Raw genomic sequence first — 14,677 nt, forward strand, 5'->3', positions numbered from 1 at the left:
CTACTCAAAATGGGCCAAGGGTGGCAGCAACACCCCAACCTAATCCCCAGCTGCTCGCCCTGCCCCCCGCCCACGCCCACGCCCACCTAATCATGCACACTCTTTCTCCCATACTCGATCCATTTTATTTTTCCCCTGAGATTTTTTCTGTCTGGATCATGGTTTGCTCATATTGATTTCCTTCTTGTTCCATAAACTAAGAAAGATGATGATTACAATTTTTTCCTTTTCTAAAAAATAGGTCATCATGTCACTGAATTTCGAAATATATACTACATCACACTAGTGAGATTGGGTGCCGGTCGCTGTCCATGTTGCAGCTGCTGTGCCGTCACAAAAACCTCTCCCTACAGACATCTTAATCCTATCATTGCGTCCACTTCGCCATGACATCCCACTGTGTGTAGCCGTTCGCCTTTCTCTGTTCTTTTAATGGAGGAATCGGCAGGGGGGGAGGGAGACACACTGATAGGCGCCACTGCTCCTCCATTTTCTCTTCTTTTCTTCTTCCTCCTCGCTCCCTTTTAACCTCTGCTTTTCCCTTGAGTTTTACCATCCTTTCACTGCACCGTATCTTCCTGCAGGCTGCATTTGCTTTCCCTTTGCTTCTTTGGCCTCCGTGGGTCAGCTCACCTCGTCCTTTGGCTAATCCTTAGCTGCTCCTCTCGTTGAGTCTTAAATACCATCTCCTATAACGTACATATGGCTCATGATTATCTCCCTATGCCTATATACAACTGCCGGCATTAGTGCGTCCTCTGCTCATCATTTCTGTTGAGCTGAGCTCCATTGGCTCTTGCTTGTCTCTAGTACCGTTGTCGAGCAAAACTCTGCATTTTCCTTCCAATTTTTCTTCCCTTCCCTTTGCCTTCTCTGTCTGGTGGAGCTGGGAGAGGTAGAGAAGGTTTTCTCATCACCCGGACCAGGCTGATCAATCATAGCCTCCTTAAGTTCTTCTGTTTCCATTGGCGGCTTGTAGTACACAGCAGTAACTCATGATGTACGAGCTTGGTAAGTTCATTAGCCGAGTGATTAGATGACTTTGTCCTTCTCTCCAGCTAGCTATGGAGAACTGGATACTGATTGCAGTACGTGCTTTGGCCTCAATGGTTGGCAGGTTCTTGGTGACTCAAGCACGGGCTAAGCAGAAGCAGCAACCAAGGAGAAGCAGAACTCAGCATTAGCCATGGAGACACCAAAGGTTGGCCACTCGTCTTCTCGCCTGCAACACCGCCACACCCGAAGGTTAGTATACGCAGTTCCACCAATCTTTTCAGCATGGTGATCATCAAATTTGTTCTTCTAGCAGTTCTCCAGGGTAAGCTCTTTCTTTCGGCGAGATGATAACTAGTACTCCCTCCGTAAACTGATATAAGAGCGTTTAGATTACTAATTTAGTATTCTAAACGCTCTTATATTAATTTACGGAGGGAGTAAAAAGGTATAAAGAGCAGTTTTGACAGAGCATGCATATATGCAGGACAATTCTAGCCATTTTGATCAATACTTACGTATATTTTCTGCCAATCTTACACGGTTGTATCAGCATCATAATATTACCGAAGCCGTGCCGTAGCAGCGCTGATGTTCTCCCCTTCTTTTCTGAATGTAAAGGGGAATACCAATGTTGACAGTTGTACTTGCACATCATTTTCCAGCACCGTGTATGTTTCCTAATGTTCTTGCAGTCTTGCTAGTCCTTTTGACCAAAAGAACATTTGATTTTTCTTTTTCTTCTTTTTCAAATGACAGAACATTATATATTTCAATACAAAAGATATCCAGTTTTTGCATTTATTTAATTCTCTCTTTTTTGGACAAACAGTTACTTTAAATGAATATGTGCCTGACTAAGCATTTTCTAACTTCATTTCTTATATTTTCAGTGTTGCAAGCACACATGGAAATCTATCGGACATAACACCGCGATTCTCGTATAACAAACCTGTGGGTAATCTAGGCTCCCCTTTTGTTTTTGCTCTTACTGATGAATTTTATATGTTGTACTATTGTACATAAAAATAGTAATGCTACTACTCTTCAGATTCTACTTTCTTACTGAGTTTCTTTCTCCTTCATGCTTTAATGATCGTGCAGACAACCAATCAGGATAATATTCCCCATAGAAGATATTCACTCAACCTAGCAGAGCAGTTTCAAGACCACCCCATGATTACTACAGCAGAACCAAATGAAAAGGCTATGTCGAAGGTTTGTTCCAGATACAAATAAACTATTTCATGATCTCAACGGCCTAATCGTTTCCAAAAGCTGAAGTAAAGCTGTTCAATGCAGGTCTTGTATCAATACTTTATAAAGCTATCATCATCTTACCTTTTCTCACTACCTTAAGTTTATCACCTTTAGCAACAAAATGATGTTTGTCATATCTAGGGAGTTGTAACCAAGGCCATGAGCCATGATTATGCTCTCTTTTCCCCCCTTTAAATTGCCTATCTTCTATACTCAGGAACAGTATGTCAGCTTTCAACTTTAAATAGTACAGAAGAAAATTAATAATAAGTTAATTATACATGCTTGCTATGCTGCCTTTTAACCAAGTTATGATTGTTCTTGTGGGGAATGCAGCCCGTTGCAGAATTGGTTTGGGAGATAGCAGCCCTTGAGGAGGAAGTCGTACGCAGGGAACTGCATTTGCTTTCGCTCTACAGGGCGACATTTGATCAATACCTGGGCATCTCCCCTCGTGTTTCTGGTCAGGTACACACTCTGCCTGCCACCTTCGAAGGATTTCAATGTTGGGACTTTATACTGCATAGAAATTCAGATAGCAGACCGTGTACTAAGGCTATAAAGTTTATGGTCAGATGGGTCAAGAAACGCACCGTCGAGGCAGCAGAAAGAAAGCTGATGAAGGTGCTCTCCGGTTGAGAGATATCAAGGAGTCAGCATCCTACAACCTGCCAACAGTTTCAGATCGTAGACATGTATGGACGGTTTTTCTTCTTCGTTCATTCATTATTTACCATCAAAGCTAGTCAGCTTAATCCCCCAAACTCATGCCAATGTTATCTAAATATTTTTCTTTCTTTCTTTGAGAATACAAGCTTTAGCTTTTTCTAATGAAACCTCCCAAAGTGAGATGATCTGATGCAGCTTTCATATCATTGAAGTATTCACAGGGACTGCCAAGATCAACTTCAGGGCATTCTAGTCTTGCAAATTTCTTGAGTGCTTCTATTGCAGAATATGTGCCCAGGATTGCATGCAAGCTTTCCGAGGACATTCTAAGATGCATTTCTGCGGTGTACTGCAAACTCGCGAGCAGCCCATCACAGGATGTTGATTCCGAGACTTTGTCAACTCCTTCCTTCTCTTCTGCATCGAGTACCTTTTCTCTAAAGCACCGTGTCGATAGTTGGAGCCCCCGACTCAGCTGCAACGTTGACGCAAGCTCTGACAAATATGGTACATTGAGTGAGAATAATGACCAGTACAGTGGGATGATAATTTTTCCAAGGATAAATATTGATGCAGACAAGTTCGACTATGCCTCTAAAATGCTTGAAACTATCAGGTAAGCAACTCTGAAAATGAATATGCAAAACAATAAACCACTCTTCCATCTCAACATCGCATTTTGTCTTGGTCTCAGAGCATTGATAAAGCGGCTTGAGAAAATCGACCCTACAAAGATGGCACATGAGGAGCAGCTCTGTTTTTGGATCAACATCCACAACGCTTTAGTGATGCATGTATGTTCAATATAGATAAAAACTCTTTAAATGTGTTCATGTTAACCTCAAAATATATTCATGTCTAACCCGCAGAGGCTTCTTAAATATGACAGGCTTTTATGGCTTATGGACTTGAGGACAAACGCATGAAAAGTTCAGACATGATTCTGAAGGTACATATACAATTATCGAAATTTGAATGACTATATTGTCATCACTAGTCATATTTGAACTTAACTTTACTTGAGAAATATGTTTGTCAGGCTGCATATGACGTGGGCGGGCATTCAGTAAACTCTCAGATTATTCAGAACTCAATTCTTGGATGTCAATCCCATCGTCCTTCCCTGGTATGGCATGCACCTGCATTGCAGTTTCCATTAGCAGTACAAACACAATCAAATTTTAAAAGGAAAAGTGCTAACAAATTAATGGTCATACAGTGGGTTCGCACGCTATTTACTCCCACGAAGAAATCAGCATCAGGAAGCTCCACACATCCATATGCTCTTCATCAGCCAGAGCCGCTTGCTCACTTTAGTCTTTCAACTGGAGCATTTTCAGATCCACCTGTAAGTTTTACAGCTAATGCTGACATTTTAACTGCAAAATGACCACATTATTCTTACTGTAAGAAATCTCTGCATTTAACTGTAAAGTGATCACATTATTCTTACTGTACAAAATCTATGCAGGTAAGGTTGTACACAGCCAAGAAATTGTACCATCAACTGGATCAAGCTAAGACTGAGTTTATTAGAGCTAATGTCATGGTCAGGAAGCATATCATCTTTCTTCCCAAAATTCTCCACTACTATGCAAAGGATGCTACACTGGAGTTGCCTGATCTGATTGAGATGGTATGCAAGAGTATGCCTGAAGCACAGCAAAAAGAAATAAATAAATGTCTTAGGAGGAGGATAGATAAGTGTGTTGAATGGTTGCCCTATAAGTCTTCTTTCAGATACACTGTACACAGAAATTTGGCTGAGTAGGCACTGTATTTTGCTTTCCCAAATTGTGCTTGTAAGTAATGAACTGGAAATCATTAACTGGTGTGTGTGTGTGTGTGTGTGTGTGTGTGTGTGTGTGTGCGTAACTGTGTAATTAGGTGACTGTGATAGTATTTTAGGGGAGTAAAATTATGCATTTGAAATGAATAGAACATGACAGCTGGAAAATTCACACGCTTTCCTTGGAAGAAATATGAAAAATACATACTCAAGCCACTTGTTGAAAGAGGCAGTTGCACTGAACATTCGGAAAACATCTAGTTAAAGCAAAATGCTTGGATTCTCAATGCCCAAAATGTTCAAGAAACAACACGGCCAATGGTACAAAAATAAAACATTCACCTGAATATAAAACATGCTACATGGGAACTGAAGAGACAAGAAGACCAGGCCCTAAGCTACTGGGATCAAACCAAATTTCATGGCAAACTTCTTCTGATTACAGTCGAGCATCTCACTGAGACTGCACCTTGAATTCATCTGCTTGAGTATCTTGTGACGGTACTCCAGGCTCCTCTTGAGACCATGGTGAAAGAATTGGGGGTAATCTACCACCTCGCCCTTGTCCCGCCCCATTTCTTCAACCAGGAACTTCACCCTTGGCTCCAAGCAATGCTTGATACTCTTGATGAGAACAGGAGGGTATCCAGCCACCAATTTCATGATCTGATCCTTGCTGAATCCAGCGCTCTGCAGGAACACCAAATTGGGCCGCAGAGTCTTGTCGACGTCTCGTGACAGTATGCTAGGGAAATTCATGATGACCCTCTGGAGATATGACCCCTGCAACCCGACTGCGGACTTGAGGAACTCGGCAGTAGGGCGCAGCCTTTTATCGATGCTGTATCCCATGATGTATGGCTCCTTGGTCAGGATCTTGCCGATCATGACCTCCCTGTTGATGCCAAGGCCGACGAGGAAGTCGACCGTCTGGGAGAACTTGGCCTGGATGCTGTAGCTGATGAGGCGCGGGTTGACCATGAGCAGCTTGGCGAGCTGCTTCTCGGAGATGGCCAGCGTCTGGAAGAAGGCGAGGAGAGGGCAGAGCTTCTCCTCCACGCTGTGGAACAGTATCGGCGGGAACTTGACGATGGCCTGCGCGATCTCCCCGGGCTTGGCCTGCAGCGTGGTGAGGCACTGGACCGTGGGGACGAGCTTGTCATTGACGGACATGGTGAGCACCTTGGGGCACTTGGTCACCACGTACCGCAGCTTCCGCTGCTCGATCTTGACGTCGTTGAGGAGGTAGTCCCAGACCCCGGAGGCCTCGCCAGCGTCGAGGTTCGGCAGGTTCCTGCACCGCTTCGACATGCGCCCGATGGCCTCCTCATCGAACCCTTTCTCCCTGAGCCACTGCGTCAGGCTCTTCTTGGCATCGCCGCCAACGCTGGCCATTGCAGGGCTAATCTCTGCACGACAACTGAAATGCGATGAAGCATCATACATATAATGCCAGGTTATCAGTTTGGAACCCTGGTGCACTCATTCAGCTAAGAAACATGGCAGTGAAGCAATTCGTCGAACACCGACGGTGCAGGTGACTAACTAAGGACATCGAATCAAACAAGAAGGTTCAGTTGGTTCATATATATCATCATATGCACACATTGATCTGATGGTACGTACGAAAAAGGCGTAATCCGTGGCAGTGCTAAAGGGGGAGCGGTCGTAAAACCATGGACATTGCTGTTGACGGATGGTTTCTCTTTCCCCCCAAAATCTACAGCATGGTGGAAATTGGGTGCTACCATAATCGGACATAGCGGAGGGCGATAATCGATGAGAATATAACCCACCTTGTCGATCCAGATCGAGGCGGGATGTAGAAGAAGACGGAGATGTGAAGTGTGACCGCGGAAGAGGAGGATAAGAGAGGATGAGGAAGCCCTGCCTGAGCCTGGACTGGAGCGAGTGCGCTAGAAGTCTAAAAATGGCTTATCTTGCGCTTTGCATCAATCGACGGCATGTGTGATTTGGATTTAACCAGTTTGGGCCGAGGAGCTCTTCCACGTTCCCTGGGCCGGCCCAATGGCGAGATACTGTAGCTACCTGTCTACTGTAGTTGTGTCTAAAAAAACCTGTCTACTGTAGTCTATAGCGAGTGTTTTCTTTTTCCTAAAACATGGGAGGAAATATATTTTTGGAATAAAACATTTTCTTAAATTTGAGAACATTTTTAAAGTGTTTATGAATATTATTTAAACACACACTTTTAGAAAATGAATGTTTTTAAAGAGTAAAGTGCATTTTTCATCGCTCAACTTGTCGTTAAGTGTGGCTTTCATCCCTCAACTTTTTCGGGCGCAACATTTGTCCCTGACAGCGATATTTCTCAGTCAAACCCGGTTGGAACAAGGGCTTTGCTCCGACGATGATTTCTTGCAAACAATGATGCCATCTTTTAGGGTTTGCTCCGACGACAATTACTCTCCACCGGTGTTTTGATGTCTTCCCCTTCGGGGCTGCAGTCGGCCTACATGAGCGAGACACCGAGATGACACCCTTTAATGGCAGCGACCACCGGTCCACCGCCACCGGCAAAACAGAGGTCGACGGTGACAAAGGTATGGTCTACGGGGTCCACAAGGCTTCCCCGAGCATGGGCATAGGCTCGGCGGCAAAAATGGTGTTGACGTTTGCTAAACATTGTCCTGGAAGCGAAGTCCCTGTTCTAGACCACTTTGACCATGAGCTAAAAGGATGAAACATGGCACGTAATGCAACATGGAGTACATTTCATTTCCTTGTCGTTCATGACTGTCTGCAGAGTGGCAAGGGAACACCCAAAGCAGAAATAAAGACAAGAAAGGGAACGCATTCTTCTCATGTGTTAGTAATAACTGAAATGCTTCTAGAGCAGGCACCACGGCCTCATATTCTTCCCTCCGGCGGATCGATCCTGTCCGCTCATCCGCATCACGCGGCGCCCTCGCGCAGATAGCCATGCGCCTTGAGCGACTCCACCGAGTCGTCGAACATCTCCTCCACGCCTCTGAACTCAAGCCCCAGCTTCCGGATCTTTGACGTGTTGTAGCCGTACGTCTGCTCCCCGTAAATGTTCGGTAAACTGCGCACAAATTTTCAGAATGGTGATATATGCTAACAAACTAAGGCTGGCAGTGTTCAGATGATCAACAGCGATGATGATGTATATATGCTTCCGGCGTGGTGGCCGGTGACTGACCTCTTCGGGATGGGGAACGACGGGAACCGTTTCGCGAGCAAGGCGACCAGCTCGTTGCTATCCAGAACCGCCGAGTTGCAGATGTACCTCCCCTTGGCGTCGGCGGTTTCGTAGACCAGGATGTGGCAGCTCGCGACGTCGTCGATGTGGACGTACCCCATCCTCCCGAAGATGGTGAACTTCTCCGTCTCCCCTGCGATATGGTTCAGTTTAGGGCCTTGAGTGTGATGCATAGGGTAGCAGCATAACTTCAGGCTGGCACCCCCAAGACATGAACAAATCAGACCAGCAGAAATGCTAACATATACCTTTAAACAAGCCAAGGACATCTGAGGCGGTGGGGCCTAACACAGGGGAGAGGTTAGGGCCGATGACGAACGTCGGAAGAACGGCCACGAGGTCGATGTTGTTCTCCTTGGCGAACTCCCAGGCTGATTTCTCAGCGAGGATCTTCGCAACAGCGTACCATATCTGCCAAGCACGTCGAGAAGAAAACCAACCCACTCTTTCTTCAGGGAAATGTTTGGAAAGAAAGATGCATCGGCATAAAAACGAAGCATCGTATTCATTTACCTGGATGCTTTCGCAGAACTCCACGGAGCTCCATGATGTTTCATCCAGCAGCACGTTGGGAGGGAATTCAGCTTCATCTCTCAGCCTCACGGTCGACGACGAAGACGTGAGGACAACCCTTTTGAGGAATGGATTCTTCTTGCAGGATCTCAGCACGTTTAGAGTGCCGTTTATCGCCGAATCAAGCATTTCTTCCTGCGATTGAAGTGGAATCACATGTCTACCAATTAAGACCCACCACCACAGGACATCTTTACCTTCCAAAATTGGGAAAAAAAGAAGATGGGCAGTGAAGTGATCATAGTTAGTATAGCATGCCTTGGAATCAGCGTTAGTGATGATAGGCGATGCGGTGTGGAAGACGCCCTCACAGGCCATCACGGCATCGTCGAAGCTCCCTTCTTCCAAGAGGTCAGCCCTGACAAGCTCCAGCCCCTCCTTAGCACCTGCTAAGTTCCAGAGGTGTGCTACCTTCTTCTGATTGCCTATCCAATTAGGAAATAAAATATGTCCGTCACATTGCTATCACTTTCAACAATTGCGCATTATCAATAAGAAACAAGAACGGGTTCCATCATTAGCAGCAACGAGAGGAATAAGAGAGTGGATCATTAGAGTGAGAGGAGAAGGACCTGGGTCTCTGACTGTCCCTAGAACATGATAACCTGACTCGAGAAGTCGCTTGACAAGCCAAGAGGCAACAAAGCCAGAGGCTCCAGTGACACACACCTTGCCCTTGGAAGTATTCGCCATTCTCTGAAGCTGGAAGTGCTCATGAAATTTGACACATCAACTTATATATGCAACATGAAGTATCTATTGTACAAGTAGAACAAGCAGAAAGACATACTGGTATGTCACCCCCTTTTGGTGATTCTGTTCGGCAGGTAGAGAGTAGGTTAGGAGGTTCACAGCTTCCACGCTCCAGTGCTTGGTCATAGTACATTACACAAGATCGCATTTTAAAAGCCCAGGAAAACCTGCTGTCAAAAATATATTAAAAGACACACCAGAAACCAGTCTACTGAGGTACAGCTTTACCAAAAGTCTTGCCAAAAAGAATACACATCCACTGATTTATTTGTAAGTTGTAACAGTTTGCTCATCCAATTTCTGCAAGATGTGATGGCAAAGCAGAAGAAGCTTTATTCATGGATATATTATTCTGATTACATTTTGACTGATAACCCGTCGCTGTAAATTCAATCAGAAACCAGCACAACAAAAGAATTACAGTCTTAATGTACACAAAAATGAGGGAGGAAAAAAATTCCTCAGAGTTCAGAGTATGCAAAACAGGTGGTATACACTCAATTTACACTACTCCTGTTTGGAGTAGATCCCAGATGCCGATAGCTTAGAGGAACAATGAGGTAGGCATATTCGCCGGGAGGAGGGTTCTGCTACGGGGCAAAACTTTACCAAGTGTATCAAAGCACAGCCATGTCTAAAAGTCCACTATCCAATTCATGTCTCAGGGGAGAGGCCAAAAGAAGATGCCATCTCTGCCAAGTGCTGCCATGTTGAATTCGTTATGAATGCTATAGGAACTACAGGCTGAAATATATATTCGTCACTATCCGGTTGGAGGTTATACAATGTTTTGAGTTCCAGCGCTTTAGATTCCGCGGCTTCAGCTTCTTTGCGTAATATCTCCACTTCCTCACCGTCATCCGTTTCAGTTGCAGCAGTCAATTCTGCTCTAGCAGCGGAGGAGTCCAGACGGAGCCTTTTGTAACTTGCCATGGCTGACTCTTGTTCTTTGAGCACAATAAGCCCTTCGCATTCCTGTATCTTGTCAGTGGTTGCTGCGATATCCTTTTCTATAACCTCCAGATCAGTACCAGCTTTCTCCAATTTAGCACGCAGTTCTTCCTTCTCAGAATTCAGTGCTTTTGCCTCTGCGGCTATTCTCCCTGCTTCCTTAAAGTTCCTTGCAGCAGCAGCAACCTTCTTTTCAGCCTCTAGTTCAGGGCCTCTTTTGTCAATAAAGCTCAGCTTCTGCTTACATGTAGCCATCTCTTGCTGTATGCCTGCTCTCTTTGAAGATATCTCCTGCAGACCCATCAATTAAGAAATATTCAGAATGAGGATCTTATCAGCACTGAAAAATATCTCAGTATATACCCAATGTTCTTTATCAGCAAAAAGAAATCATTTAAAGAATAGATGTTGTACCTGAAGACTAGTTCTAGCATCAGTTGTTTGTTGCCTGAGCATTTGGATGTCTTGCGAAATTTCCTCCTCCATTTTTAATAACCCAATTCTATCCTGCCTTGACTTCAAGATTGATAATGCAAGCTTCCTTCTGATTTCAACTGATTGCTGGCAAGCTTTTGCTTCGGAAGAACAAGCATTGATGATTTCCCGTAAGTCTGAGTCTTTCTGCTCTGCTGAAGAGATGCAGTTGTCGATTTCATTCTTTTTTAAGACAAGTGCCTCGGTATCTTGATCAATTTTAGTTTGGGATTCCTGCAAGGAATTGATCTTCATGTCAATATCTGACTGGGAGCCATGAAATCTGGAGACCACTGCACTGATCCTTTCTTGAACCTCCTGGATCTGAGCATTGTTTTCAGCTATCTCTGCTTCTTTCAATCTCACCAACTCCAGCAGCTCAGCTAATTCCACTGTGAGGGTATCTCCCTTCTTACTTAGCATGTCCTTTTCTCTCTTATCGTCTTTAATCAAATGCTCTACTGAACCTTCTAACCCTGAACGTGCTGCTAAAACCAATTCTGTTTCAACCTCCATCTCTAGCTTCTTTATTTGTAGTAACTCCATTGATGTTTGCCACCCTTCTATTTCTTTCGAGGACATTTCTTCTGCTTGTTTGCTTACGGAATCAGCATGCTCTGTGGCATCCTAAGAAAGACAGAGATTGAATGTTAATGAGCTAGAAGAACAGAAACTGAAATGTAGTGAATCCTTAAGAGGTTCATAATTAGTTGTTGCCAAAAATTCTAGCAACATAGATTACTATATCTATTTAACTGTCACTGTATTCAGGTAGATATAAGATAGTTGCCAGTAAGTTTCATAAGGGGAATACCATTCCCTGGCTCTGGTAAACATGGACACTGGTGTCCTTTCGTGATCATATAGAACTGATCAAATTGATTCGTTTGGACTAGTCCAAAACTTCAAATCATCCTTCTCTTTCACGACTATCTTGCTGTTCGAACCTTTCAGTACCTTTTAGATACTTATTATATTGGATTATTATGCCAATGGATCTTGTTGGAAGCGATGGCAGCCATCAACACAATGCAATGCATGTATTACGATATCATCAAATCAAATATTATATTGTATCCAATAAAAAAGTATAAGCATTGGCAGATAGTTAACATGAAAACATGTTTGAGTAGCTCTCTAGAAATACTAGGTTTGATGCAATGAAAGCCTATCTATTTCAAAGTTATGGTTATTTAAAAGGATGCCTGAATTCAAGGAGTACATCTTTCATCGACATTACAGTTTTATGCGAGGTGAGGAAAAGAACGCACAGCTGATTTACCTTTGCAAACTGCTCGAGAAGGGCAGCAGCTTCCTCCTCCACGGCTATGCGGGACTCAAGCACATCCTGCAACTCCAAATCCACCGAATCATAATCAAGCTCCGCATCACGCAGCGCAGTCAACAACCGATCTTTGTCCTTCTCCAGAGCGGCAAGGGATTCACTGATCCTCTCGGCCCTCTCAAAGTCCTCGGCCTCGCACGCCTCCTCCAGCTCCCTCTCCAAATCCTTGTGCTTGGATGCTGCGGAACCGACGTCCTCCGCAACCTTCCTCTGCCTACCTGCCAGCTGCCTCCTCTTGGCTGCCACGGCTGCAGCTCTCTGCTGGACTGAATCAAGCTTGCCAGATATCTGAGATCTAAGCAGAGCCAACCTCTCCTCGATCCCCACTACTGCAACTCCAGCCTCTTCAGCATCCTTGACACCATCTTCTTCTTTCGCCTCCTGTTTCGCATCCAAAGAACTGATGCTGACTGCATCCAGAGAATTGGCATCCGGATCCACCACAGCTGCATCTCTCTCATCGTCATTGCCTGGCTGGTCAAGGTACTGGACGGGGATAGGGGGAGCAGCGTCATATGTAGAAGCATCGGAGAGGCTACTACTACTACTCGTAGTACGAAGTATAGTAGCCGTAGCAGCAGCGGCGGCGGGGGCGGGGGCGGCGGCGGTGTTAGCGATTGGCACGGTAGGCGGCAGAGTGGGGGCGGTTTGAGGCGAGCGGCCGTACCCGATGCGCACGGCCCTCTTCTTCTTCCGGAGCGACGAGGAGGACGGCTGGCGCGAGAGGGCAGCGGCGGCGGGGGTAGGCGTGACCGGCGAGGGGGGGCGGTGGTTCTGATCTTGGGCTTGGGGTTGGGGGTGCTGGTCCTGGTCTAGTGGAGGCTGAGGGGCGAGCAGGGTGAGATCGGAGAAGAGGTCCTCGTCCAGAGGCTGGGAGGCGGCGCTGGACTCAGCGTCGGAGGCGGAGGCGGATGCGGCGGCGGGAGAGGGCGTGGGCGGCTTGGGGGGTTCGGGTGCCTCCTCGGCCTCGGCGGCTGCGGGGTCAGCGGGGGCGAAGAGGACCATGCCCTCGAAGAGCGAGTCGCCGCCGTCGCCCCACCCGCCGTCCTGCGACGCCATCGGCTCGGCGGCGAGCTCTCCGGGAATCTGCTGCGGCTGACGGGACGCGGGAGGGGGAGGACGCGGAGTGGACCTGTGCGTTAACGGGTGCTGCTCTAGACTCGACTCTAGCGGATCATAATACTCTGCTTTGGCTCCGATGCGGGGGAAACTCGGGTTGAACTTTTGTCGCGTGCGAGAAGATTAGACGAAGAAGCCAGCTGATTGCATGATCCTCCCCCCACACGGCAATCCATGTGCCGAGGCTCGACTCGAACCGCAAAGTGTGTCGTCATCCTTATCAAGAAACCATAAACAACATCCTTCAAGAAACTAGTCATAAACAATCACATGGCACATGTGATAAGCAATCCAAACTTGATGAAAAAATCAGAGACAAAAATACACGCGTTTTCAATATCTGTCCGTCCTCGGGAGGATTGGAGCAGCGTGTGATTCATTAGAAAGAGAGTATAACACTGAAGATAACACGACTTTACATCGTCAATGAAGATGTGACTCGAACAATGTAGCGATGTTTACGTCGTCGAGATGGCACGACTCACACAACACCAAAACAACCAACCATGACCCTGTGACCCAAATCCTAGTGGTCCAAAAGCAATACACGAGAGGTAAACACTTACGACATGGGGCAACGAGCTACACCGACAAATCAGACTAAACATGACCTCATTCACAGGAAAAAAGGAAAAAAGGACCAATCATGAGTAAAAAGTGTGTTTATCCTTTCTTTAGGAAGAGTGTATTTATGTTGTAGATGATATGTACAAACAAGTAGTTCGTGAGTCTTTTCCAAGACTTCACATGTAATATGTGGCATATAGTGCATAGTTATGAAATAAATTTTAGAACTCCACTGCTCCAACAGAGTGCATATGAGTTCATAGAAATATCCAGCCTGTTGCCGCGTAATTCGATAGTATTTTACGTATTGTATAGAATAATAAATTCATTCTTATGATTTAAATATATGAGAAGTTTGTGTAAAGCTAAAACACAAAAAACTTAACATAATAGTAGTTTAGATATCACAGCTGAATGCAATGGGATTTAAAATGTACTTGTAGTGTACTAATGCATAGCAAAAATAGCTTGAAAATGGGTTTGCCTATATAAGACATATGGACTCCACTATTCCAATTGTATTCTTTTGATTTTGTAACACCACTTTGAATTGCATGGATTTGAAGCGTTTTTTTTACCCTGTGACCGTAGAACAATTGTTCTACGGTATTTTCATTAAATGTAATATATACAAAGTACAAACTACAAAGTACAAAAACCAACCACAAATCACCCAATGCCAGTTCTAGGTATCATAATAGAATGAGTTACAGGGTCTGTTCAATCCACTGATCTATCTTTGCAGCCTTGGCTTCCTTCGTTCTGAGTTTAATGTGTTGCATGCCTTCCTGAACATAGAATTTCCAGGTATTCAAACTAGGTGGAGTAGATCTGAATATCTTATCATTCCTGACCATCCATATTCCCCAGCGGCCCATGGTAATGATCTCCATAGCCAAATCTTGGGGAAGATGCTTAATCATCGGTCCAACCTCATCAT

The 14,677-nt window shown here is 45.2% G+C and overlaps 4 protein-coding genes across 9 annotated transcripts; 1 reads left to right on the forward strand and 3 right to left on the reverse strand.

Annotated features, from left to right (window-relative positions):
• The first annotated feature begins 287 nt into the window (after positions 1–287).
• LOC123151353 (uncharacterized) lies at positions 288–4,750 on the forward strand. Of its 3 annotated transcripts, none has more exons than XM_044571076.1 (12): positions 288–1,011; positions 1,118–1,245; positions 1,887–1,947; positions 2,098–2,211; positions 2,590–2,721; positions 2,829–2,948; positions 3,144–3,538; positions 3,617–3,716; positions 3,812–3,871; positions 3,962–4,048; positions 4,142–4,270; positions 4,394–4,750. In XM_044571076.1, the coding sequence occupies exons 2-12, from the start codon at positions 1,187–1,189 to the stop codon at positions 4,691–4,693; spliced, it is 1,557 nt and encodes a 518-aa protein (XP_044427011.1). In that variant the 5' UTR covers positions 288–1,011; positions 1,118–1,186; the 3' UTR covers positions 4,694–4,750. The 3 variants fall into 3 exon arrangements, with proteins under 3 accessions (XP_044427011.1, XP_044427010.1, XP_044427012.1); XM_044571075.1 differs by having other exon boundaries at positions 290–1,011; positions 3,135–3,538; XM_044571077.1 differs by lacking the exon at positions 288–1,011 and having other exon boundaries at positions 1,887–1,951; positions 3,135–3,538.
• Positions 4,751–4,972: 222 nt separating this feature from the next.
• Positions 4,973–6,671, reverse strand: LOC123151356 (transcription termination factor MTERF6, chloroplastic/mitochondrial). 3 transcript variants are annotated; one of them, XM_044571080.1, is made up of 2 exons: positions 6,508–6,671; positions 4,973–6,120 (listed from the first exon to the last, which is right to left on the reverse strand). In XM_044571080.1, exon 2 carries the CDS (start codon positions 6,104–6,106, stop codon positions 5,105–5,107), a length of 1,002 nt encoding a protein of 333 aa, XP_044427015.1. In that variant the 5' UTR covers positions 6,107–6,120; positions 6,508–6,671; the 3' UTR covers positions 4,973–5,104. The 3 variants fall into 3 exon arrangements, with proteins under 3 accessions (XP_044427015.1, XP_044427016.1, XP_044427017.1); XM_044571081.1 differs by having other exon boundaries at positions 4,973–6,131; positions 6,508–6,663; XM_044571082.1 differs by having other exon boundaries at positions 4,973–6,113; positions 6,508–6,656.
• A 755-nt stretch (positions 6,672–7,426) lies between these two features.
• Positions 7,427–9,300, reverse strand: LOC123151354 (tetraketide alpha-pyrone reductase 1). 2 transcript variants are annotated; one of them, XM_044571079.1, is made up of 6 exons: positions 9,101–9,300; positions 8,787–8,953; positions 8,469–8,663; positions 8,204–8,366; positions 7,896–8,088; positions 7,427–7,778 (listed from the first exon to the last, which is right to left on the reverse strand). In XM_044571079.1, exons 1-6 carry the CDS (start codon positions 9,219–9,221, stop codon positions 7,628–7,630), a joined length of 990 nt encoding a protein of 329 aa, XP_044427014.1. In that variant the 5' UTR covers positions 9,222–9,300; the 3' UTR covers positions 7,427–7,627. The 2 variants fall into 2 exon arrangements, with proteins under 2 accessions (XP_044427014.1, XP_044427013.1); XM_044571078.1 differs by having other exon boundaries at positions 8,469–8,953.
• Positions 9,301–9,591: 291 nt separating this feature from the next.
• LOC123151352 (GRIP and coiled-coil domain-containing protein C27D7.02c) lies at positions 9,592–13,290 on the reverse strand. Its single transcript, XM_044571074.1, has 3 exons — positions 11,989–13,290; positions 10,647–11,333; positions 9,592–10,523 (listed from the first exon to the last, which is right to left on the reverse strand). Exons 1-3 carry the CDS (start codon positions 13,108–13,110, stop codon positions 9,936–9,938), a joined length of 2,397 nt encoding a protein of 798 aa, XP_044427009.1. The 5' UTR covers positions 13,111–13,290; the 3' UTR covers positions 9,592–9,935.
• Between the last annotated feature and the right edge of the window lie 1,387 nt (positions 13,291–14,677).

The sequence above is a fragment of the Triticum aestivum genome, chromosome 7A (assembly GCF_018294505.1).
Source record: "Triticum aestivum cultivar Chinese Spring chromosome 7A, IWGSC CS RefSeq v2.1, whole genome shotgun sequence".
NCBI classification, from domain to species: domain Eukaryota; kingdom Viridiplantae; phylum Streptophyta; class Magnoliopsida; order Poales; family Poaceae; genus Triticum; species Triticum aestivum.